We start from the raw sequence: 25,235 nt of genomic DNA, 5'->3' as shown, positions 1-25,235 counted from the left end.
TCCCATCAGCTATTTATCCCCAGGACTGTGACTGTGACGAGGGGACATCCTCTGCGTCTGGAGAAAAGAAGGTTTGTACACAAACATAGAAGAGGATTCTTTACGGTAAGAGCAGTGAGACTATGGAACTCTCTGCCTGAGGAGGTGGTGATGGTGAGTACAATAAAGGAATTCAAGAGGGGCCTGGATGTGTTTCTAGAGCGTAATAATATTACAGGCTATAGCTACTAGAGAGGGGTCGTTGATCCAGGGAGTTATTCTGATTGCATGATTGGAGTCGGGAAGGAATTTTTTATTCCCCTAAAGTGGAGAAAATTGGCTTCTACCTCACAGGGTTTTTTTGCCTTCCTCTGGATCAACTTGCAGGATAACAGGCCGAACTGGATGGACAAATGTCTTTTTTCGGCCTTATGTACTATGTTACTATATTCTGCAATAATAAATATTCTGCAATTATTTTGATATCGAACTTTAACTCTTCGCAATTGAAAAATATAGCTGTGCAATGTGCAAATAATCGATATAACAAATATTCGACGATAATATTCAGTGAATATTTAGTATCGAATTATAACTATACAATAAATATAACTGTGCAGTGTGCAAATAATCGATATAATAAATATTCGACAAAATATTCAGTGCTCAAACAATTAGTTTAACATGTACAATTATCCAAATAAAACAATAATTATAATTTGTAATAAAGGTGATTATGCTTCCTTCCCAAAATGATAGTCACTGATGTTATGTGATAATTGGGAGATTACTCATGTGAAAAAAAGTTATTTGCAGATTTGGTATATAAAATTCGATATGAGCAGATATATCGGGGAGGTCCGGTATTTTAAATAAGGCTGGCATCTGGGGCGTCCCCCTTGCACAGCCTCTTACCTGTTCCCTCCGTTCACTGCTCTCCAGGCTGGGTCTTTTTATAAATATCTGAACTTCTGCGATAGTTTGCCGTCTTTCGATATGTCACTTGTTGTTCACCGATAGTTCAGTTTTCCAGCTCTGTAAAGCATAGACCTCAGTGTCTCACACAAGAGATGTGTGTAATCTTCGCCGCAGGATAGCAGCTGCAGCTCGAGGTCAGCTCAGATCAGATGCTGGTTTCACTCTAGTTCGAGTGTAGGTGCTCTTAAAGGGCCCAGTGTCCTGTATAAAGTCTCAATCAGAATATAGAATATAGTCACTTTGTGGTGGTCTTGGGTGGGTAGTTGTAGATCCAAACACGGCCAGACGCGTTTCAAGGTATCAAAATAATTGCAGAATATTTATTATTGCAGAATATTGTGAATATTTCAAGATTTCAAGCGTAGAATATTATAGGGGTAATTTGTGTAATATTATAGAGGTAATTTGTGTAATTTTAATAACAATAAACTTCAAATCATTTTAAACTGTTAGATGGTGAGTGCCTGTTTTTAAATTTATATACTATATTTTTATGCAGATGATTAGGTGAATCATCAAAAAACAGAGCACCTTAACCATACTTTGGATTTGGGTGAGACACGGTATATTTGATATATAAGAAGACAGGGTTGTCCCCCTTTGAGGTATTGTTTGGCAGTGCCCCAAGGCTAGGACTGTATTTTCCACAACAGTTTCAGTCTGACAGTATGGTCAGTTACATGAAGGCCCTTACTGAAAGATTAGATCACACTCATAAACAAGTGCTTCCATTCCAGATCCCGACTCAGTAGAAAGCACACACAGTCTTGAGCCTAGAGATTGGGTGGTGATAAAGAGGCACATGAGGAAAACCTTTGAGCCCAGATTTGATGGTTCCTTCCAAGTCCTGTTGAAAACTGCAACCTCCATAAAGGTGGAAGGAAAGCCTAACTGGATTCATGCCTCACATTGCAAGAAAGTGCCAACTCCTGAGGATGGAGATCCTTGCACTGCTACTCCTGGCTCTGAGCATCCAAGCTCTACATATGAACCTAAAAAGTGACTGGGACAATGCCCTTATTAGGCATCATCAGGTCATGTTAAAGAATATGACAGATGCAGACAATTATAAAAACTGTTGGATCTGTACTCACAGTCCTGTGAGTTCAAAGACTATGCCTTATTTAGCGATCCCGTGCCGTGGTTAGAGCTTGATAAACTGTAGAGACTTTTTATCCATTCGAAGATCAGAGAATGAAAGTCTTAAGTTTAACTCTACTGCAGTGCCCCTTCCTATTGCTGGATGGGTAGAGCCCCCTGGTGGCAGGCCAATGTGACTGCAAAAAAAGGACAACACTGTCAGAGTATGTGATTTTGATGGACAGAAGTGGGCCAGCAAGAAAGTACGAAAGCTTCATCTAGGAGATTTTGATTTTCAAGTATCAGTCTCTTTTGCACTGGCCCAGGGATACAATCAGACTGAAGGAGTCACTATAGTGGCGATACAAAGGACTTTACATAATGTGTCATGGGAGCATAACAACAAGTTTGAAGGGTCCATAAAGGATAGTGATGATTGTAAAGACAACCCTGGGGCTGTATTGACTCCTAAAACTAATGACAGTTATTCCTGCGGGTTTAGGGGGAAAATAGGTAGTGATAATGATGGTGGCCAAAAATGGTGTTTATATAATGAAAGTGTAACCATTACTGCAGTTGCTTATATACTCCATTATCATGTAACCTATAATTATACTCTTCCTGGTGATCTATATTTTGCTTGTGGAGTCGCAGCATATACAGTCGTGGCCAAAAGTTTTGAGGATTACATAAATATTGGAAATTGGAAAAGTTGCTGCTTAAGTTTTTATAATAGCAATTTGCATATACTCCAGAATGTTATGAAGAGTGATCAGATGAATTGCATAGTCCTTCTTTGACATGAAAATTAACTTAATCCCCAAAAAACCTTTCCACTGAATTTCATTGCTGTCATTAAAGGACCTGCTGAGATCATTTCAGCAATCGTCTTGTTAACTCAGGTGAGAATGTTGACAAGCACAAGGCTGGAGATCATTATGTCAGGCTGATTGGGTTAAAATGGCAGACTTGACATGTTAAAAGGAGGGTGATCCTTGAAATCATTGTTCTTCCATTGTTAACCATGGTGACCTGCAAAGAAACGCGTGCAGCTATCATTGCGTTGCATAAAAATGGCTTCACAGGCAAGAATATTGTGGCTACTAAGATTGCACCTCAATCAACAATTTATAGGATCATCAAGAACTTCAAGGAAAGAGGTTCAATTCTTGTTAAGAAGGCTTCAGGGCGTCCAAGAAAGTCCAGCAAGCGCCAGGATCGTCTCCTAAAGAGGATTCAGCTGCGGGTTCGGAGTGCCACCAGTGCAGAGCTTGCTCAGGAATGGCAGCAGGCAGGTGTGAGCGCATCTGCACGCACAGTGAGGCAAAGACTTTTGGAAGATGTCCTGGTGTCAAGAAGGGCAGCAAAAAAGCCACTTCTCTCCAAAAAAAAACATCAGGGACAGATTGAACTTCTTTAGAAAGTATGGTGAATGGACTGCTGAGGACTGCGGCAAAGTCATATTCTCCGATGAAGCCTCTTTCCGATTGTTTGGAGCATCTGGAAAAAGGCTTGTCCGGAGAAGAAAAGGTGAGCGCTACCATCAGTCCTGTGTCATGCCAACAGTAAAGCATCCTGAGACCATTCATGTGTGGGGTTGCTTCTCATTCCAAGGGAGTGGGCTCACTCACAATTTTTCCCAAAAACACAGCCATGAATAAAGAATGGTACCAAACAGCAACTTCTTCCAACAATCCAACAACAGTTTGGTGAAGAACAATGCATTTTCCAGCACGATGGAGCACCGTGCCATAAGGCAAAAGTGATAACTAAGTGGCTCGGGGACCAAAACGTTGACATTTTGGGTCCATGGCCTGGAAACTCCCCAGATCTTAATCCCATTGAGAACTTGTGGTCAATCCTCAAGAGGCGGGTGGACAAACAAAAACCCACTAATTCTGACAAATTCCAAAAAGTGATTATGAAAGAATGGGTTGCTATCAGTTAGGAATTGGCCCAGAAGTTGATTGAGAGCATGCCCAGTCGAATTGCAGAGGTCCTGAAAAAGAAGGGCCAACACTGCAAATACTGACTCTTTGCATAAATGTCATGTAATTGTCGATAAAAGCCTTTGAAACGTATGAAGTGCGTGTAATTATATTTCACTACATCACAGAAACAACTGAAACAAAGATCTAAAAAGCAGTTTAGCATCAAACTTTGTGAAAACTAATATTTGTGTCATTCTCAAAACTTTGGCCACGACTGTACAGTGCTGCCCATAATTATTCATGCCCCTGGCAAATTTTGACTTAGTTACTTTTATTCAACCAGCAAGTAATTTTTTGACAGGAAATGACATAGGTGTCTCCCAAAAGATAATAAGACGATGAACAAGAGGCATTATTGTGGGAAAAAACACATTTCTCAGCTTGCATTTACATTTGAGCAAAAAGTGTCCAGTCCAAAAATTTTCATACTCTACACAAACTGTCACAGTCTGTGGGAAAATCAAAAGTTCTATACCATTCCAAATAGTCCAAGCTGTTCTAAAGCATCCTAATTACCCTGATTAATTGGGAACAGCTGTTTTAATCAACTCAACAGGTGAAAAACAGCAGCTCTCTGCAGTTGGTTTGTGGACAGTCATGGCTAAGACAAAGGAGCTCAGTGAGGACCTGCGGCTGCGCATTGTGGCTGCTCACAAGTCAGGAAAGGGCTACAAGGCCATTTCTAAATGTTTTCAAGTTCCAGTGGCTACAGTGCAAAGTATTATTAAAAAATACAAGATGTTCCGCACTGTGAAGCCAAAAGTGACACCTGTGCTGGCCAGGAGGATAGTTAGAGAGGTGAAAAAGAATCCAAGGATCACCACCAAGGCAATCCTGATGAATCTGGGCTCTGCTGGTGGCAATGTCTCAAGGCAGACAATCCAACGGACACTGCACACTGCTGGGTTCCACGGATGCAGACCAAGGAGGACGCCACTTCTCCAAATAAGGCACACAAAAGCTCGCTTGGCCTTTGCAAAAGTTAATCTGGACAAAGAAGAAGACTTCTGGTCTTCTGTGTCATGGTCAGATGAAACAAAAAATGTATTGTTTGGTCACAATGATGATTCCTTCATTTGGCGTAAAAAAAGAAGAAGCCTTCAACCCAAAAAACACCATCCTCACTGTCAAACATGGTGGTGGGAACCTAATGCTTTGGGGGTGTATTTCAGCCAATGGACCAGGGAACCTAATCACAGTAAACGGCACCATGAAAAAAAGAGCAATACATGAGGATTCTCAACGACAACATCAGGCAGTCTGCACAGAAACTTGGCCTTGGGCACCAGTGGACATTTCAGCATGACAATGACCCAAAACACACAGCAAAAGTGGTGAAGAAATGGTTAGCAGACAACAACATTAATGTTTTGGAGTGGCCCAGCCAGAGTCCAGACTTGAATCCACTTGAGAATCTGTGGAGGGAGCTAAAAATCAGGGTGATGGCAAGAAGACCTTCCAACCCGAAAGATTTGGAGCTCATTGCTAAAGATGAATGGGCAAAAATACCTGTGGAGACATGCAAAAAGCTGGTCTGCAATTATAAGAAGCATTTGATTGCTGTAATAGCCAATAAAGGCTTTTCTATTGATTATTGAGAAGGGTATGAATAATTTTGGACTGGACACTTTTTGCTCAAGTGTAAATAAAAGCTGAGAAATGTGTTTTTTTTCCTCTCACAATAATGCCTCTTGTACATCGTCTTATTATCTTTTGGGAGACACCTGTGTCATTTCTCGTAAAAAAAATGACTTGCTGGTTGAATAAAAGTAACTTTAAGTCAAAATTTGTCAGGGGTATGAAGAATTATGGGCACCACTGTAAGTGGATTCCACCTGGAGCTTACGGAACCTGTACTCTTGTCCGACTGACTCCAGCCACATTTATACTGTCACACGATAAGCTTAATATAAATGCTCTGCCTAAACATACATTAAATAAAAGAGCTGCAGAAAACAAACCCAGACCAAATGGGAGGCCTCATGTAGTAGAGATGAGTATTGTAAATAAATTCTTTAGTACCGTATTTTTCGCCCTAAGGTTTTTTTAGGAGGAAAATAAGAAAAAAAAATATTTTTAACCAAAAGGTGTGCTTTTGAACTAATGGTGGTCTGTGCATGACACTACTATGGGGGGGGGATCTGTGGGTGGCACTGTTATGAGGGGGATCAGTGGATGGCACTGTTATAAGGGGGATCTAAGGGGGGCACTGTTATCAGGGGGTTCTGTGGATGGCACTGTTATGGGGGGTGGATCTGTGGATAGCACTGCTATATATGTGTCACCCACAGATTCACCACCCCATAACAGTGCCATCCACATATCCCCCACCCCATAACAGTGCCATCCACAGATCACCCCCCCATAACAGTGCCATCCACAGATCTCCCCCCCATAACAGTGCCATCCACATATCCCCCACCCCATAATAGTGGCATCCACATATGCCCTAATATACCTGTGGGAGGGGTCGGTGTCATGCAAATGCAGCGGGGCCGGTACGGTCACTGTACTCCGGCCCCACCGCTCACTCACTTCCTTAATGCCTAAACCTTTTATAATAATAGCTTTCATTGAAGTTCCGATTCGATCCCCATCAGTACTACTTACTAAATGTCCTGTAGGCTGTAGCAGGCAGAGCAGGGCGGGCGGCCGTAACTCACTGATGTCACGTGCCTGCGCCGCCTACTTTATGAATGAAGTAGGCGGCGCAGGCACGTGACGTCAGTGAGTTACGGCCGGCTGGCCGCCCGCCCTGCCTGCTACAGCCTACAGGACATTTAGTAAGTAGTACTGATGGGGCTGGGGATCAGATCGGAATTTCAATGAAAGTTATTATAAAAAGTTTAGGCATTAAGGAAGTGAGTGAGTGGTGGGGCGGGAGTACAGTGACCGCCCCTCCTCCCCTGTCCAGCTGATACATCGCAGACTTCTATGTAAAATGGCAGCATTCGCCCCATAAGACGCAGGGGCATTTTTCCCCCACTTTTGGGGGGGGGGGGGGAGTGCGTCTTATAGGGCGAAAAATACGGTACTCTATTTATTTACCCCAAGATTATGCAGATGTGCGATAAGCTAGTAGTAGCAACAGATTATCTAGATGACCAAATATGGGATGTGTTTGGCTTTGTGAATCAAACTAATGATGTACAATCTCAATTAATCATAGTCACTAACCAGCATACTTTAGTTCTGGATTATCTCACTGCCAGGGAAGGAGGAATGTGTCAAGTGATAGGACAAACCTGCTGTCATTATATAGACCCACAAGGTAACCTCCAGATAATGGCAGGTATTGAAAAGATGAAGGAAATGAGAGATAAGTGGTTGGTTGAACATTAGTGCGGATAAAGATTCTTGGTGGTCAGACACTTTCTCTTTCTTGAACCCAGCAAATTGGTTCAAAAACATTGGTGGATGGCTTGTGGGCATAGTGCAGGGGATAATACAGATTTTGTTGATTATTGCACTTATTTACATTGGGATTAAGCTAGCATTAATGTGCTTGAGTAAAGTGTTGCCTGCAATGAGTGAATATCTCAAAATGGGGGAATTGTGAGGGATTGCACCTTCATTTTGTATCTTGGATTCCATTTTACTTTGCTGGTTTATTTTAGGTCATAATGGAGAATTGCTGAGGCGTGTGTACTTGAGACAAAGTTAATTACTTGTTAGTTCTCAGAACTGTGTGCGCCTGATGTTCTGGGAGTACAACTGGTTCTAAATAATTCTCAAGGATGAACAACTCAAGGATAAGATAAGGGTTTTTTCGTAATTAAATATGCTTGACTTGCAAACATCAAAAAATAAATTATTATTAATCACGCGATGCTTACATAAAATGACAATATCCGTTTGGCTTGAGTTCCAGAAAATGGGTATAAATATTTTGTATCCGCCCAATAAAGATAAGAGATCATTCTGATATAACCTTGAGTCTGTATTGTTTATCTCTTCCAAGTACTCGCATTTTTACCTGATTTGGACCCCAGCAGGTCATAGAAGTAGGGGTTTTGCCCTAACAGGCCTTAGGAAGCTACGGTGCACACCGGAGCTCATGGGAGTACTGTGGCCTCCAGGCAGCTTACCAAGCACAGTGCTGATGTACAGTGACATCACTGATCTAGGAAGAGGCCATGAAACTCACGGAGCGCCTGGCCTCGTCTAACAGCTGATCAGTGTAGGCCCAAGGGGTTTCGGACCCTACGCAGATCTGATATTTATGACCTATCCTGAGGATAAGTCATAAATATATTTTCCTGGATAACCCCTTTAATATTCCAATGCACAGCAGCCAGCAGAATGCTCTTCACTGTGAAATCCATCTGTCCGATAGGTCAAGTATAGCAGGGTAAGTATAACCTGTATGGGGTGCCCAGGCATTTTGGGAGGCATTATAGGAAATTGGATAACCCCTTTAACTTTTTTTGGGCTTTTGTACAGGTCGCAGACCTTTCTTGCATATTGGCCACAAATTTCAAGGTTTGCTATCTTCTAGAAATCTGTATGCACTATGAGCTCATTACAGTCAATGGGACTGCATTAGTATAGAAGTGGTGAATACTAGTAGAAAAGCAGGGGTTTAATGAAGACTTCTGGATCCTGCTTCTGCAAAGCTGAAGGATCTGCTTGTCTATCTATCCACAGCCCAGAAAGTTAAAGGGGTCTTACCCTGATGGCATATTGTATAGTATTGTGGAGAGAGCTGCAGAGTTTTTAAAACCAATTAGGGTGTGTTCATGTGTGTGGTGTACATTTGTACAAATGCTGGTTTCCTATAATTGGCCCATGTAAATGTGCTGTGGACCACTCAACAAACAAGCAAAAATACTAGTTTGTCAGGTGATCTGATTAATCATGGATGGACGACAGCACCTCACACTGTGAACAGGCGGGCTGCTGCCAAATAATGAGACTCTATAGCCGGGATCAGCAACCTCCAGCACTGAAAACTCCCAGAATGCTTCACTCACTTCTGTGGGAGTTACAAGAACGGCCAAGCACGTTTGCATGCTAGGAGTTGTAGTTTCACAGCAGCTGGCGTGCCGAAGGTTGCTGATGCTTGCTCTATAGGAATGATCACAGTAACGTTCATTTGTCCCCTCACAGGCCAGATAATATCTGCATGTAAACGTATCTAACAAGCAGGCAGAGATCAGGACTGATATTAGCCATGTAAAGGGACACTTAAGGGTGTATTACACTGGCTGATAATCGCAAAAAAGCATTCGTAGTGATAACAGTCAGCAGCAAAAGAGCCCCCAACTCCAGTTCCAACAGTTGTCTCAGGAGTCGTGCATCCAAGTATAAGGGCTCATGCACACGACTGTATGTATTTTGCAGTCCGCAAAAGATACGGAAGACATCCGTGTGCATTCTGTATTTTGTGGAACGGAATAGCCGGCCCCTAATAGAACAGTCCTATCCTTGTCCATAATGCGGACAATTATAGGACATGTTCTATTTTTTTGCGGAATGGAAATACAGACATATGGAAACGGAATGCATATGGAGTACCTTCAGTTTTCTTTTGCAGACCTATTGAAATGAATGGTTCCGCATACGGTCCGCAAAAAACAAAAAAAAACTGAGAGGACACAGAAAGAAAATACGTTCATGTGCATGAGCCCTAAGAAACATAAAAAAATAGCACTAAAATCCAGAAAATTATAATTACCATTTCCACTTCTGATGAAAGATATACAGTAATTGTGTTGAATGAATAAAGATTTCCTACAAACAGAAGTGTGGTCCTCATCCACCAGCCACCCTTGGGAATAAAACATCTGGCATGGGAGTTGTGGGACACAGGTTATATGCTTCCCCTGACAGTTTAACCCCCCCATAGCAAGTGAGTAAACACCAGCTTTTTATCTGGATTTCATTGATGTGGTTTTAAGTTGAGCGCCACATTGTGGATATGAAAAACTGCAGCATGTGCTAAAATTTGCAAACTTGACATCATTCACTCACCAGTACTGTGCACGGTAGCAAATTACTGGGGTGGAATCTGCTCCAAAATCCACAAGAAATCTATCACGTTTGAACATTAAAAAATGCAAGAGGGAGATTTAATCATTAAAATGTTCCAGGATTCTGGCGTAATTCGCACAAAAAAATAAATAAAAATGGTGTACATCTCATTTATGAAGGGTTTTATATGAATTTTTTTGACTTGTTAGATGGGGGAGTTGCTTAAAGTGTAACTGCACTTTCAAAAATAACTTTTGATGTCAGCAACATTGATTTTGATCGCTGAGGGTCTTAGCGCTGAGACCACCACAAGGAGAGAGAAGCACTCACAGCATGTCCTCTTCTCCTCCCTGCAGGAGATGGAATCAGGACTTTCTACTAAGCCTATCCCCTGCATCGAGGACAGGGAGCACAATAGAAAGTCTTGATTCCATCCTCTGCAGTGAGGATAGATCACGCTATGTACCACTTCTCTGTCCTTGTTCTAGCAAACAGCAGTGCTCTCAGCACTAAGGCTAGTTTCACACTAGCGGCAGCCTTCTCCAGCAGGCTTTTCCGGCAGGTGAACAGCCTGCCGCTAGTGCACACCTGCCGCCGGAGGTCCGCTCCGGCCCCATTGACTAGAACTATGACATGTCGTAGTTTTATTCCGGCCGCCTCTCGGCATGTTTGCCGTGCTGCCGCCGGAACTCCGGCCGACTCCATCAGTTAGTGGGGTTGGAGCTGACCTATTGCGGCACGCGTGCGCTAGCAGCAGTACGGGTCCAGCAGTCTGTTCACCCACCAGAGAAGGCGGCTGCTGCTAGTGTGAAACTAGCCTTAGATCCTCACTGATCAATTTCTTTGATAGGTCTCTGACATTTCAACAGTTTTTTGAACGTTCATTGACACTTTAAGCTCCAATATAGTGCCGCATGATTCTGGTGTACGTAAGCCAACTAATAAGTGGGGTAAACTCGGACTAGACAGTCTAATGATGCACCAAATTTATCATCCAGCATCAACCACTGTGATAAATCCAGCACATCTTTAGACCATCTAGCCTAAGGTCTAGTCGAGGGATGCTTAACCTACGGCCTTCCAGTTGTTGCAAAACTACAACTCCCAGCATGCCCTAATAGTTATAGGCTGCCCAGACATGCCGGGAGTTTAGTTTGGCAACAGCTGGAGGACCGCAGGTTGGGCATCCCTGTTCTAGTCTAAGGGGGCTTTTTGATTTTGTTAATAGTTGCCTGTACATTTAAAATGCTGTGTTAAAAGCACAACTTCAGTGGCTTTATTGTGCATATAAAATATATTATAATACACCATCTTTTTCAAGATCTCCATCATTCTAATGAAATGCAATAACAAAATGAGTTGTCATTTTGATATTCAAAGCAAGAAATCAGACAGCACAGTCAGGTTTGTGTCACTGCTTGAACAAGTTGGTCTAAGGTCGTAGCATATGTATATATAATAAGCATCTTTTCTTCTGTCACACAGTAGAGGAATGGCTGTTGTTGCGTGACCCCCTATTTTGTGCATAATTTGCAAGGAGTCCATTGGCTTTTGCACAGGCTTCTCTGCGCTAAAGTCTGTGGTTGCACACTGCCAAAATCAGGACATTGCCAGTGTCCTTAAAGACTGTGATCTCTTTTCTGTATCAAAAATAAAGAAAACACACACAAATGTTAAAAAAGCAACAGAGAAGTCTGCATGGTCTGGTTGAATAGTATCGGTTTCCATATTTCCAGTTTACGGCCCAAGAGCTTCAAGTACCATTGCAAACAATCCTGTACTGGGAGGCACTGGTGGGAAAATGAAAATGTCTCCTTGCGTCAGTCAGTGAATTTTAAAGTGCTTCCTGTTCTGGAGAACTTCAAGTTATCTCTGCAACAGGGCAATGTGCATTCTCCCGTGTGCCACTTTCTCCTGTTGGCAACTTTTTATTTAACCACCAAGTCGTTGTCCTTCTCCCCAAGCAAATCCACCAGGACGATCTTCTGGCAGTGGGTTGTAGTTTGGGTCTTCATCTGGTGTATCAAATATTGCCTTCCTGCAAATTAAGTTTAAATACAAGCAGTGGTATAAGAAAAAGAACTTTGAATAAAACAATTATTTCTTGTGCTCACTGAAATTTTACAGTAAGAGTTAAAAGGGGCAGATTTACTGATTTAGACAGTGTGAAGTTGGGCAGCATGCTACGGTTTTATCTCTGGCCCAAAAAAACTGAAGACTTGCCTGAATGCCGGCATTTTTTTCCATAGGAATGTATTAGTGCCGGATCCGGCATTCGAAATACCAGGATGCCGGATCCGTCCTTCCGGTCTGCGCATGCACAGACAAAAAAAAAAAAAAAAAGGGGTGAAAAAAAATAAATGCCAGATCCGTTTTTGCCAGATGAGACTGGAAAAGACGGATCCGGCATTTCAATGCATTTTTCTGACTGATCAGTTGGCATACGTTTTTACATTTTGCCGGATCCGGCAGGCAGTTCCGGCGACGGAAAATACCAATCTTTTGAAGATCTGGTGTGCTGTCTCAAAATTCAATATTGAGGACTTATACAGATTTCTAGAGTGGAAGAAATCATCCTGGGACGTGCACCCATGTAAGCCCTTTTGGATGAGTGCCGCAGTTATACCCTTGTATACAAGTTACTGTCCCTAAGATGAGTCCAGCGTGAAGGAGCCCAGCACCGCCCTGCATCCTCCGAATCTCCTCCTTGCTTCCCGACATTACAAAGCTAGAGCGCCGTAATCTCGCGGTGCGCGAGCTAGCGCATGCGCAGTGTCGGCATAGAGTTCCTTCCCTGTGCTGGCATCAGATTACGGCGCTCTAGCTTTCTGACGTCGGGGAGATTCTGAGGATGCGGGGCGGTGCTGGACTCATCTCACGTACAGGACTCATCTCACGTTAATTTGCATATGTATCAAATCGTTTTTTTTTACACAATAAAAGCACACAGAGCTATGGGGACTGGGTATTGTGGATGTGCTAGCGGCCATCTAGCAGCCCATATCCTCAGCTCTATTCCCAAAATCTAGGTGACAGGTTCCCTTTATGGGGTTAAACAGCACCAGATTTTTCAAAGTGGCTGATGGTGAATTATAAATCTGACGCATATTTAAACTGTCTAATCCAAGTTTCTACCACATATTAGTTTGCTTACTATCCACCAGAATTGTACAGCAAAACTTTGTGACAGTGTGCACCAAAAATGCGCCATAGTAAATTGCGCCTCTTTTCAGACAAGCCATGTGCTCTTTCAGCTAATCCACACGAATTTTTTGGATGAGCCTGGAAAAAAATATGTGGTGCACAGCATGTACACCAGTTTTTAGAGCAAATTACGCTAGAATTTTGATTAGTAAATATTCTCCAATGATCACTGGATGTAAGTAGAAGCAGTGTGTATGTGAAGCTGCACAGACATGGAAGCTGCCCCCCTAAACAGACCATTTACTTACAAAATGTATGGAGTTTTTAAAATCCTTCCTCCTCCTGGTTGGTTAGGAAACACATCCTCTAAAAAGAAATAGATGTGTCCGACTGCAATACCTAAAAAAGAAAATGAAAGAAAGTTACAAAGTGCACAGTACAAAACGTGAACAGAACCCAAAGTGCTAACATATGGCATCTTCAGAACACAGTGAGAGATTTATTAAAACTTGATCCCTGTGCGCCTGAGTGAGATGTGCCTAATTTACGATGGGTACTTTCGTACTAGCGTTGTTAGAATCCGGCAAGCCGTGTACAAACGGATAGCTTTTTTTTCTGGATCCGCTAGACGAATCCAGTGAGATACTGGATCCGTCTCATTCAGCATCATCCAGAAAAGAAAAGAAAAAAAAACGCATGCGCAGACCGGAAAACGGATTCTGGAGATGCAGGAATTTCCAGAACACTTGGTACCGGATCCAGCATTAATACATCTCTATGGAAATTAATGCCGGATCCAGCAAATGCGGTATTGTTCCGGGATTTTGGCCGGAAAAAAATACAGCAGCAAGCTGCAGTATTTTGTCTGGTCAAACACTGTACAAGGGACATAACGGAAGACATCCTGATGCATACTGAACGGATTGCTTTCCATTCAGAATGCATTAGGACCAAACTGATTTGTTTTCTTTCCGGTATTGATACTCTTTACCAGATTTTTATACCGGAAAATAATAACGCTAGTGTGAAAGTACCCTAAAAAGCAGATGCCTTTAAACAAATTAGGGGCATCTCTACCAATCTGTGCACTGGAAACTGAAATCTAAGCCACCCAGGGGCTGGTGAAGACTGCAGATATAACTTACGCCAGAAACTTGTAAACCAACGCCCCCATTTCTTGTTATTTTGGAAAAGTGATGAGAAGATTACAAAGTCACAAACTATGGAGCACATAAGGTGTGCGCCATAATTTGACTTATTTATGTCACAATAGTGGTGAAAATGCATTGATAAATGCCCCTCAGTAACCCATAATTAAAGAATATAAAAAGCTCCCCCATATGCCAGGCCCCCGCTGCTGCTTTTCCCCGTGCGCAGAATAAAACATTTGGTGTCGGGGAAACAGCTAATGGCAGGCGGAGTGATGCTAGGGAGGCTCGTCCCCGTCCCAGGATGTTTTCATCTGTGCACGGGGAGAAGCAGCAGCGGTGGTGCAGGGAGCCAGGTAAGTATATTCATTGTGAGGGGCCTGGCCTATGGGGGAGCATTTTATAGTCTCGGATAACCCCTTTAAAACTCAAATATATTTCAAATACATGAAAACACTTTTCACTTCGTGGTATTCCAGCTGTTTGATATTGATGACATTCTCCAGATAGGAAATCAGCATCACTAAGTACATGAGTTAAATGCAGCTCATTTCCAGGGGTTACGGCCACCGCTGCACTGCAGATATGAGGTGTCTGGGACGGGAGCTGCTGCACATGCGTGCCTACGTGCGCTCCAACTGTCCTGGCAAGAAGAGCGATAGTGTGCAAGAACGGCCACCCACCACTGATGGATTGCAGCGGTGACCGTAACCCCAGCAAAGGAGGCAATATGAACAATTACAATACATTAGTGCCTTTCTTTCCATGATCAATGCCATTTGCTGCAGTAAGACAACCCTTTAAAAGGGGTTCTCTCATCTCAGACAATGGGGGCATATTGCTCGGATATGCCCCCATTATCTTTTAGGTGCGGGTCCCACCGCTGGGATCCGCACCTAAATCGAGAACGGAGCCCCGAAAGTGAAGGAGAGCACACTGCACATGCGCTGCCGCCCTCCATTCATTTCTATGGGGACGCCAAAAATAGGCGAGCGCTGGCTCGGCTATTGCCGTCTGCCCCATAGAATTGAATGGGAGCATGGGCCATGCATGCACGGCATGCTCCCATTCACTTCTATGGGAGAGGCGGGGATTAGTGCTTGGTGGTGGACAGACCCCGGGAAATCTGGGGTCCTCCAGCCACAGCGCTCCCCGCTCCGTTCTCGATACAGGTGCGGGTCCTAGCGATATGCCCCCATTGTCCAAGATGGGAATACCCCTTTAAGCTGACAATAGATATTATCCCATACATATTAGATTGTTGCAGTTTATCTGTGAGCAGCTTGACTTTGGAGGCAAGGCTAAGCGGGTGCCTGGCAGTGGGCATATCCCTCTGGCAATTAACATACTTTGTCTGATTTGAGTATAGAGGAGAAGGGGTGGGGGTACATAGCTGGTGGCAAAATAAGTCTGACAACTATTATGTGTATGATCAGCTTTAGGTTACCAATGTTAAATAATGCAAACATTTTATTTAATATTTTTTTTTTCTGACAAATTTAAAAGACCTGACAAATACTATTATCATTACTAGTGTAGCATGCTAAAGGAGCACTCATCTAATTTTGGCATACTGGTTGTATGTGGCAGCCACAGGTGGTAAAGGGGTTATGGAAAGAGCTGACTGGCCGATACAGCAGTGTCCATAGAAGCAAATGGGAATTATGGAAATACCATAGCACAGCCAGCCTAGCTAGTTCCAAACGCCCGGACACGCCAAATATGACCGGTATTACGATCTCAGCCATGAACACCCCTTTAAGACTGATCAGAAAAGATCTGAAATTAGACTCCATTACATTAAGACTTTACTTTGCCAAGATGAAAATAACTTTTTTCCCCCCGTAGAAACTGGTTCCATCTTACAAGCATATGACATAACTTACTGACGTGTTGGAAGTCTGACAGCAGGACCCCATTAGACCTGACCATTACAGCAAGGCTAGTAAAAGCACCATGTCCACTTTAGAGTGTTCTTCGTACATAGCAGCCGCTACCCTGTAGAGCGCTATTAACTCCACACAAGGACCTTTCTAACAGTGATGGTCAGTTTGCAGTGTTCGCCAGCAGTGTTCGCCATCTTTAGTAAGGTAGACTCACTCGTCCGGCGATGCACAGGTAAGCCCTTACCTGTGTCGGTACCCGGTCTGAAATCAAATGCGGTCACCGGGAGCAGGTAGTTCTGAGAACAGCCGCCGGGGGCCTTCATCGGCCTGTTCTCGGAACTGCCTGCTCCCGGTGACCGCATTTGATTTCAGACCAGCTCGCGGCACAGGTAAGGGCTTACCTGTGCATCGCTGGACGGGTGAGTCTACCTTACTAAAGATGGCAGCCCGCATGTGTTCACTGGCAAACACTGCGAACTGACCATCACTGCTTTCTAACAAGGGAGTGTGACAATATGCTGTGACCTCCAGCAATCAGCTGTTATTTATGGGCTGTGCCAACACTGTAGAGGTATAAGTAGGGAGTACCAATGTATGCCACTGTATAGTGCCCATTCAGAGCAATGGGTTGCTGGGTAATGCAGGACAGGTCCTTCAGAGTCAGAAGTAGTGTTTTAACCACTGTATGGTCTCCTAAAGCATATAATACTACTGGAGAAAACAGTATTCCTGGTAGTTTTTGTCCCGGTGGTACCTGTGTCAGCTTTACCAGCCTTCCCACATCCCTAATGCCTTGAGTAAACATGCACTCTAGAAACTCAATGAACAAGAAAATTTGACGAGACGAGTGCACTGCCAAGACACAAAGGATTAAATAAGAACACATTTGTTAAGTGATGCTCCAGTTGTGGCCAACTGCACATGGCATATCACTTTGTCTCATATTTTTTGTCCTGTGATCTCTCTGGGACCATGTACATACTGTCCCCCGCACATTTTCCAATATCCTAGTGAATTTCAGAATTCTAAATTATACACACGAAGGAGTGTGCCCTAAGGCGATTTCAAATGGGCGACTGGAAGTATGCTATAAATATTCCTATTGACTTGCCCATGATGGAGGGAGCAATGGGCTTAGACAGTAGAACAATGTTTCCTTCATTCTGTACATTAGAATTAAAAAATTCTAATATGAAGAATTTCCAAAATGAAATATATCCTGGGGAAGAAAACATGGGTGATACAACTGAAGAGAAAATCACGAGCATTCATTACTGGGTGGCATCTGCTCTTTTACTCCAGCAACTTTCTTACCTAAGAGATCCACAATAATTGAATTCCCCAGCAACAATGAAAAGCCCATGAGAACCCACGGAAGGAATGGGGCTTGAAAATTCAGAAGCCCAAAGAAGTTCATTCGAACATAAGGATTTCTTCTGCTCCATACATACACAAGCATTATTGTAAAAGCTTGCCCAAGGAAAACTAGATTGACAAAAAGGCCAAAGATCTAAAGCATATTAAGGAAAGACAAAAGTATATGCATTGTAAAGAAACACAGACGTGTAAAAGTGAAGTGCAAGATATTTCCTTAGGAGATAAAAATTACCTGTGCACTGTCTCCATTGTAGAGGTGTCTCCTACAAAGAACACGACACACAGGTAATAGAAAAAGCAGTGCTCCCACAAGCACCACTAGTCCTTCAAGCAGGTGATCGACAGGGGTGCTGGACCCTGGAGGATACGGTAGGTCATCAATATTAACCCACTGCACATCCCCTTTAAGGACTCTGCTACAACTGCAAGTGATTGATTTTAACTATTGAACCACAGCTGCGGGCCAAATGAATGCAAACTTTACCATTACTATGAACACCTTTAACCCTTACACTGCCCGGGGTGTCGGGATTAGGGATCGACCGATATTGATTTTTTAGGGCCGATACCGATAATTTGTGAACTTTCAGGCCGATAGCCGATAATTTATACCGATATTCTGGGAATTTTCATTTTTGAGAAAAAAAAAAAATTCATACACAAATCTGCTGAAAATTAATATGTTTATTGTTAATGTGTATTTTGGTTTATTGTTAATGTGTATTTTTTTTTTTTATAAATCTTTTTCATTTATACTTAATATTTTTGTATTTATTTTTTTTTTACTAACTTTTAGCCCCCTTAGGGACTAGAACCCTTGTCCTATTCCCCCTGATAGATCTCTATCAGAGTGAATAGGAGCTCACACTGTCCCTGCTGCTCTGTGCTTTGTGCACACAGCAGCATGGAGCTGAACATGGCAGCCAGGGTTTCAGTAGCATCCTGGCTGCCATGGTAACCGATCGTAGCCCCAGGCTTACACTGCTGGGGCTCCGATCGGAGGAGCAGGGGAGAGGGGATCCTGTGGCCACTGCCACCAATGAGTAATACTGGGTGGGGGGGAGGGGCGCACTGCGCCACCAATGTTTTTACTATTGGCCGGCATTGGGGTGGGGGGCGCACTGCGCCACCAATGATTAATACTGGGGGGCTCGGGGGGGGGCGCACTGCGCCACCAATGAAGAGGAGTCTTTCATTCATTCATATACAGGAGGCGGGAGCTGGCTGCAGAATCACATAGCCGGCTCCCGACCTCTATGAGCGGTGGCTGCGATCCGCGGCACCTGAGGAGTTAACTACCGCGGATCGCAGCTGCCGTTCATAGAGGTCGGGAGCCGGCTATGTGATTCTGCAGCCAGCTCCCGCCTCCTGTATATGAATGAATGAAAGGCTTATCTTCATTGGTGGCGCAGCGGCCACAGCCCCTCCCCTCCTCTTGTCTCCTCTCCTGCTATTGGCGGCAGCAGCAGCAGCACAGGGGGAGGAGACACTGCTTCCTTCTCCCCTGTGCTGCGGAGGGAACACAGAACGCGCTGAGAGCAGCGCGTTCTGTGTTCCCCATACGTTATCGGTATATCGGCAAAATAGATGCCGATACCGATAACGGTCAAAATCCTCAATATCGGCCGATAATATCGGCCAAACCGATAATCGGTCGATCCCTAGTCGGGATCATTTTCACACTTGTGTCACACACAGATAAAATCTAAATTCTAAAATAAAACACCACATCATACCACTATACATTTTCTGAAAGTGGGCATGTGGCATATTATGAAAATGCTACCCAGCACTTCATGCAATTTTCCATAAAAATTGAAAAATATTTTTTAGGCATAAAAAGTCTAAGGGTCCATTCAGACATCCGCACTTTGGGTCCGGATCCGTTCCGCAATTATGCGGAATAGGTGTGGACCCATTCATTTTCAATCGGGACGGAAAAGATGCCGACAGCAGACAGTGTGCTGTCCGCATTTCCGGTCCGCAGCTCCGCAAAAAAATAGAACGTGTCCTATTCTTGTCCGCAGCTGCAGACAAGAATAGCCATTTCTATTGGGGTGCCGGCTGGGTGTTTTGCGGACGTGTGAATGGACCCTAAGAATCCCTCGAGTCTGGATACCAATAAACATCAGAGACACTGATTAGATGTGCCGCTGCCAATTCATCACTACTTTATGAGATCCTGCACCATCCCCTGGGGTCACTGGAAGGCAGTATAGGTGAGAGAAGACAGCATCACCCCCTCTACTTTCCTCCTGCTGTCGCTCACCAAGTCAGTGCCAAACACCTCCTCGCCTACACAGACAACAGCGAACTTCAAACAGGGGCTACCTACTAAATATGCCCCTGGAGCCTTGATCCTGAGAGTATGTAAAAGCTGGACTTTCATTTGATGCCACAATCTTTTAAAACAGAGTTCACATTTCTGTGTCCGTTTGACATCAGGGATTTTTCAGAAACCCATAGACTTCAAGACCAAAAGTAGTGCATGTCTCCGTTCTTTTCTTACTGACCCATGGTCAGTAAAAAACTACTGATGTATGAACAAACACATTAAAATCAAAGGATAAGTGTACTGTCCGTGGAAAATGTGGATAGCACACGTCAGTGAAAAATGGAAATGTGAACAAGGACTAATCATCCGCCCATATTTTGAAGAAGCAGCAGCAATATTTTAACACCATGGCATATGACATATGTCTCCAGCAGGAAAAGTGTGATCAATGGACTCTTGGTCCATGTTTTCCTACGTATACTAAACACTTATAAGGATACAGTCATTAAAAGGCCACCAAAAAGGAACATAAATACAAAATCTGCTGTACGACCACGAAACGATCCTTCTTCAAGCATCCGACAGTATCTATATCTGGGGTAAACCTTTAGTTAAGGAACAGTTCCATTAATTTAGAGACACACATTAAAATTAAAGTGGATCTGTCCGGTCACCTACCCCACCTTAGGCTACTTTCACACTGGTGTTTTGGTTTTCCGTTTGCGAGATCCGTTCAGGGCTCTCACAAGCAGATCATATTTGCCCTAATGCATTCTGAATGGAAAAGGATCCGCTCAGAATGTATCAGTTTGCCTCCGTTCCGTCTCCATTCCGCTTTGTAGGCGGACACCAAAACGCTGCTTGCAGCGTTTTCGTGTCCATCTGACGAAACTGAGCCAAATGGATCCGTCCTGACACACAATGTAAGTTGTAAGTAAATGGGAACGGATCCGTTTTCTCTGCCATAATAGAAAACGGATCCGTCCTCCATTGACTTTCAATGTTGTTCAAGACGGATCCGTCTTGGCTATGTTAAAGATAATACAAACGGATCCGTTCTGAACGGATGCAGACGGTTGTATTATCTGAACAGATTCGTCTGTGCAGATCCATGACTGATGCGCACCAAACGCCAGTGTGAAAGTAGCCTTATCTGAGTGCAGCGTAGGACATATGGGGGTTTACTGATAGTTTTCTAGCATCCGATTCGTTCATTCCATGGAAAGAGAAGTTTGAATACAGGTAGGACTCAGAGAAAGCCTTTGAGTCCTGGTTTCCCCGCTTACACATTACTGACTGACACCTCTTATTGTTTAAGTTTATATGCAGAATGAGTTGTCAATCACTGTGTGGGGGAAGTAGGGATCACTGGATTCCTCTACGAGTCCCTAAAGCATCTAAATAGGTTTTTACATGAAAATACTGAATCAGATCATTAACGATATAGCCCCAAGCTCAGCATCTCCCGCCGTATGCCATGCTGTCCTCAGATAGGGCTGCATAAGAGACTTCAGACAAAGAAGTAAAAAAAAAAAAAAACTACATCTTTTTTGGTTTATTCATATAGGGAATAAAGCGGAATTAAATGAAATTCTACAAGTAGCCAGATCAGTAAATCTGCAATATACTTCATTAAGTTATTGCATGCCTGAAGGCACCTTAAAAAGGATACAGAAAAATCATATTAAATAAAAAATTGAATCCAACTGGTCCAAAAAACAAAAAGTTTGTGACTAGTCGCCATACCTGGAGGAAAAAAAAAAGGGAAGAAGAGAGAAACATTACATAATATCAGTAAATATGACAAATGTTAGTTACTGAGAAATGGTAGCAGACTCTTAGGGCTCATGCACACAAATGTATTTTCTTTCCGTGTCTGTTATGTTTTTTTCAATGGGTCCGCAAAGAAAACAGAAGGCACTGTGCACTCCGTTTCCGTATGTCTGTTCTGCAAAATAAATAGAACATGTCCTATTATTGTCCACATTATGGACAAGGATAGGACTGTTCTAATAGGGGCCGGCTGCTCCGTTCTGAAAAATACGGAATGCACACAGATGTCATCTGTATTTTTTGCAGACCACAAAATACATACGGTTGTGTGCATGAGCCCCAAGTCTGAAGAGAGCTACCATCTTTCACAGGGAAACGTTATAATGAGGAAGACATACATTGCAGACACGTTAAGGTATAAATATAAAATGATATATAATAAGGGTCCATTCATACGTCCGGAGAATGGGTCCGCATCCGTTCCGCAAATTGCGGAACGGGTGCAGACCCATTCATTCTCTATGGGGCAAGAATGGATGCGGACAGCACAGTGTGCAGTCCGCATCCGCATTTCCGGAGCGCGCCCCCGATCTTACTTTTAGTCCGGCTGCCTCTCGCCGTGCACCTGTCGGAACTCCGCCCCCATTATAGTCAATAGGGACGGAGTGACAGTCCGGGGGCACACGTGAACTAGCGGCAGGACGGATCCGACAGGCAGTTCACACATCGGAACAGCCTGCCGGACTTCCTCTGAAGCTGATGTGAAGGTACCCCAAGTCGTTTCTCGGTACAGCAGTGCCCCTCTCTGAATGAAGGGGAACCTGCACACGGGTGGGGCTATCTTCTGCACAAATCTCCGTGTGTATTTCTGTGCCTTTGTGCAACAAATCCTCACTAAAAACCACAAGTGTTACTTGCAGTTTTTTTGGTGTGGATTTGATGTTGCTTTGCCTTAGATCTTACTCTTGCATTAAAAAGAGTGAAATGTGCACAATAGACATGCTGTGGATTTCAAAATCTGCACGGAACGAAAAAACTAAGTGTACATGAGATTCCTGAACTCTCATACACTTTACTGGTACTGTACTTTTTCTACACAAGAATTAGCGCAGAAAAAAACAGGGGGTCCCATATCTCTCGTTTACATGGAGCAGTGGTAGCAAATGTGTGCTGCTGCTTCATTCAAAGTGTATGGGGCCGGTGAAAACTGTCGAGTTATATATCTGGCTACGTCAGTCCAATACACTCTGAATAGATGGGAGAGGTATGTGCAACCAGCACTCCATTCAAGCAGGTTGTTCTTCCGATCAGTGGAGGTCCCAGCAGTCAGACTCTCAGTGAACAAATACTTACCACCTACCTATGGACAGCTCATGTCTTGATTCTGGGACAACCCCTTTGAATATACTAGGATTGAATGAGGAGTCCTATAAAACCAGTCAAAGTAAAGTCTTTGTGACACATGGAAACGTATTACATATCTGCTCACAGCTGTGACATCTGACCACAAAGCATACAGCCAAACCTTCTTCTTTCCTGCCCATGCAAATATTTTCAGAAGAATTGAAACAAAGCTGGCAGTACATTACTACCTGTGGACTGATGCCAGCACATTTTATAGAGACATACCTGTAGGAACAGAAATCTCCGAGCCCCTATGACTTACCTGGTAATGTCTAAATATCAGTTCTGGGTTGAAATATAGCTGAAACGGTGTGATGATTTCTAATTGCTGGAAGAGAAAAAACAATAAGGTAAAAGGTTTTAGACGTAGTCAGTCAGCGCTGTAAGGTCTCCCCTTCCTGCCCTGCGTTATACTCACACCAGTATACAGCTGGACTTTATACTATTTTATACCGTACCTGTACTTTCCAAAAACGTGATATGTCATAGCAAGACATTGATCACAGAGCATTTTTTTTTTTTTTTTTTTTTTTACAGGGAGGGAGACTTTAAGCACATATACTGCCAGCTTTCATGTCATGCCTACTCGCGGGTACTCATTACCTTAGCTGCCAGCCAGAAGTTCAGACGCCTCCAGCATCCGTACCGTAGAGAAGCGAGCCAGCTAGGTTTACGTACTGCTCGACGGACAGATTTTCTAAAGGGCTCCTTAACACTCACTTTTGTTCTTGTGTTTTAGAATAGTTTCAAAATCAACCTGCATTTTAAATGTTTTTAGCATTTTTTTGGTCCAATTTTTTTTTATTTTGGACATTTTTTCTCTCTCTGAAATCTTAGAGGAAAATGAAAGAAAAGACGTCATGCCTAGAGAAAATGAACACAAAAAAACTCTCCTGACTCCAGAAATCTAGTATCCAAAACCTGCAATGCTTGTACATTCCAGAAAGGCATCCAGACCCTTCTTGACGTGCTTCATCGAACTGGCCACCATAACCTCACCTGGGAGAGAGCGCCATAGTCTCACCGCTCTTCTAGAGCTGCAGCTCGCCTAAAGAACCAGCGTGAATCTGCACACGTGGCCATGCCACACTCAGACTGCCGTTCTAAACGCTGCATATAATGTAACAACTCCATGAAAGACGGGGCTCGCTTTGCCATAGAAACGTCCTCAATGACCAGGCCGACCAGCAAGAAACGAGACCTTGAAGCACTAGCACAGAGTAGATGAGCCGATATCTCAGGCCCCAGAGTGCTTTATGATACATCAATAGGAGGCTCTGGTCGTTGCCACTGCTGCAATTTCAATAACAGGTCAACTTTACTTCCAGCCGCAAGCATGTGCGGTGCACTCAGGAAGTCTTCATATTTATGTTGCGGCCTTGTGCTAAAATAAATAAAGACCCCCCCCCCCCCCATGAGTCTGCACCCAGTACCCCATAATGACAAAGTGAAACTCCAAACATCCTGTATTGCAAATGGGAGAACCTTCCAGAAGGTCAACCATCCCTGCAGTGCTCCTCTGGGCTTCTAATCAAAAGAAGACACATGAAAGCCCACCTAGAGTTTACAAAGAAGCACCTAAAGGACTCTCAGGCTGTGAGAAACAAGATCTTCTCTGGTCTGGCAAATTATAGATCAATAATAATTTAGGCTGGCTCACAGTATTTTTTGCCTTTCTAAATATCTATTAGTAAATTATAGATCAGGTCTTATTCTGGATAGAACAGCCCTGCAAGTGCTTTGGGGATGTAGAGCCCTACACTATGGTGGCACCCGGATTACTAGGGCTACAGGTGAGGCGCACACATCCTGCACTGACGTGTCCCAGGACACAGAGTACTGGCGCCCCCCTCAGGGCGGGCAGCAGAATACCAGCTGGCGGGGGTGTCAGCATATGCAGGACATCAGGGGAATCCCACTATCAGTACGGGGCACACTATACACGGGGCACCCTAGTCCCGGCGGCGTCCGTCACTGTCCGCTTCTTACCACTACAGCTGTGGTGAGCACACAAGCCGTGGTGTACGCTCTGGTCACTGGGGGTATCTGCATGTACTCCTGCCGGAAAGTCTGGTACGCCATCTTGCTGCCTCCCACCGCTCCTCCGCTCTCATCTCCGCCTCGTCCAGACCTAGCACATCATACAGACACATTCTAATGCCTGCACATCTGGTAGCCAATCAGCACACGGCTACGGCCGCCCGCTCCTCCTGAATGGCTAGCTCTT

The 25,235-nt window shown here is 43.8% G+C and overlaps 1 protein-coding gene across 1 annotated transcript; it reads right to left on the bottom strand.

The window, feature by feature from the left end:
* Window positions 1–10,728: 10,728 nt before the first annotated feature.
* Window positions 10,729–25,168, bottom strand: DERL2 (derlin 2). The gene is made up of 7 exons (XM_040424858.1): window positions 24,998–25,168; window positions 23,271–23,336; window positions 21,504–21,577; window positions 20,332–20,425; window positions 17,494–17,689; window positions 13,454–13,544; window positions 10,729–12,039 (listed from the first exon to the last, which is right to left on the bottom strand). The coding sequence occupies exons 1-7, from the start codon at window positions 25,088–25,090 to the stop codon at window positions 11,934–11,936; spliced, it is 720 nt and encodes a 239-aa protein (XP_040280792.1). The 5' UTR covers window positions 25,091–25,168; the 3' UTR covers window positions 10,729–11,933.
* Window positions 25,169–25,235: the final 67 nt, after the last annotated feature.

Source organism: Bufo bufo, chromosome 3 (genome assembly GCF_905171765.1).
Source record: "Bufo bufo chromosome 3, aBufBuf1.1, whole genome shotgun sequence".
NCBI classification, from domain to species: domain Eukaryota; kingdom Metazoa; phylum Chordata; class Amphibia; order Anura; family Bufonidae; genus Bufo; species Bufo bufo.
This window is presented reverse-complemented; position numbering and strand designations above follow the sequence as displayed.

Bases quoted from the DNA above. Each gene is read 5' to 3' on its own strand.
- DERL2 (XM_040424858.1), bottom strand. From the start codon at position 25,090: ATGGCGTACCAGACTTTCCGGCAGGAGTACATGCAGATACCCCCAGTG. The intron at 17,690-20,331 runs GTATCCTTATAA...AATATGCTTTAG, and splicing joins TTGGTGGCCTTTTAATGACT to ATCTTTGGCCTTTTTGTCAA. The intron at 13,545-17,493 runs GTAAGAAAGTTG...TTTCTTTTTTAG, and splicing joins AATTATTGTGGATCTCTTAG to GTATTGCAGTCGGACACATC.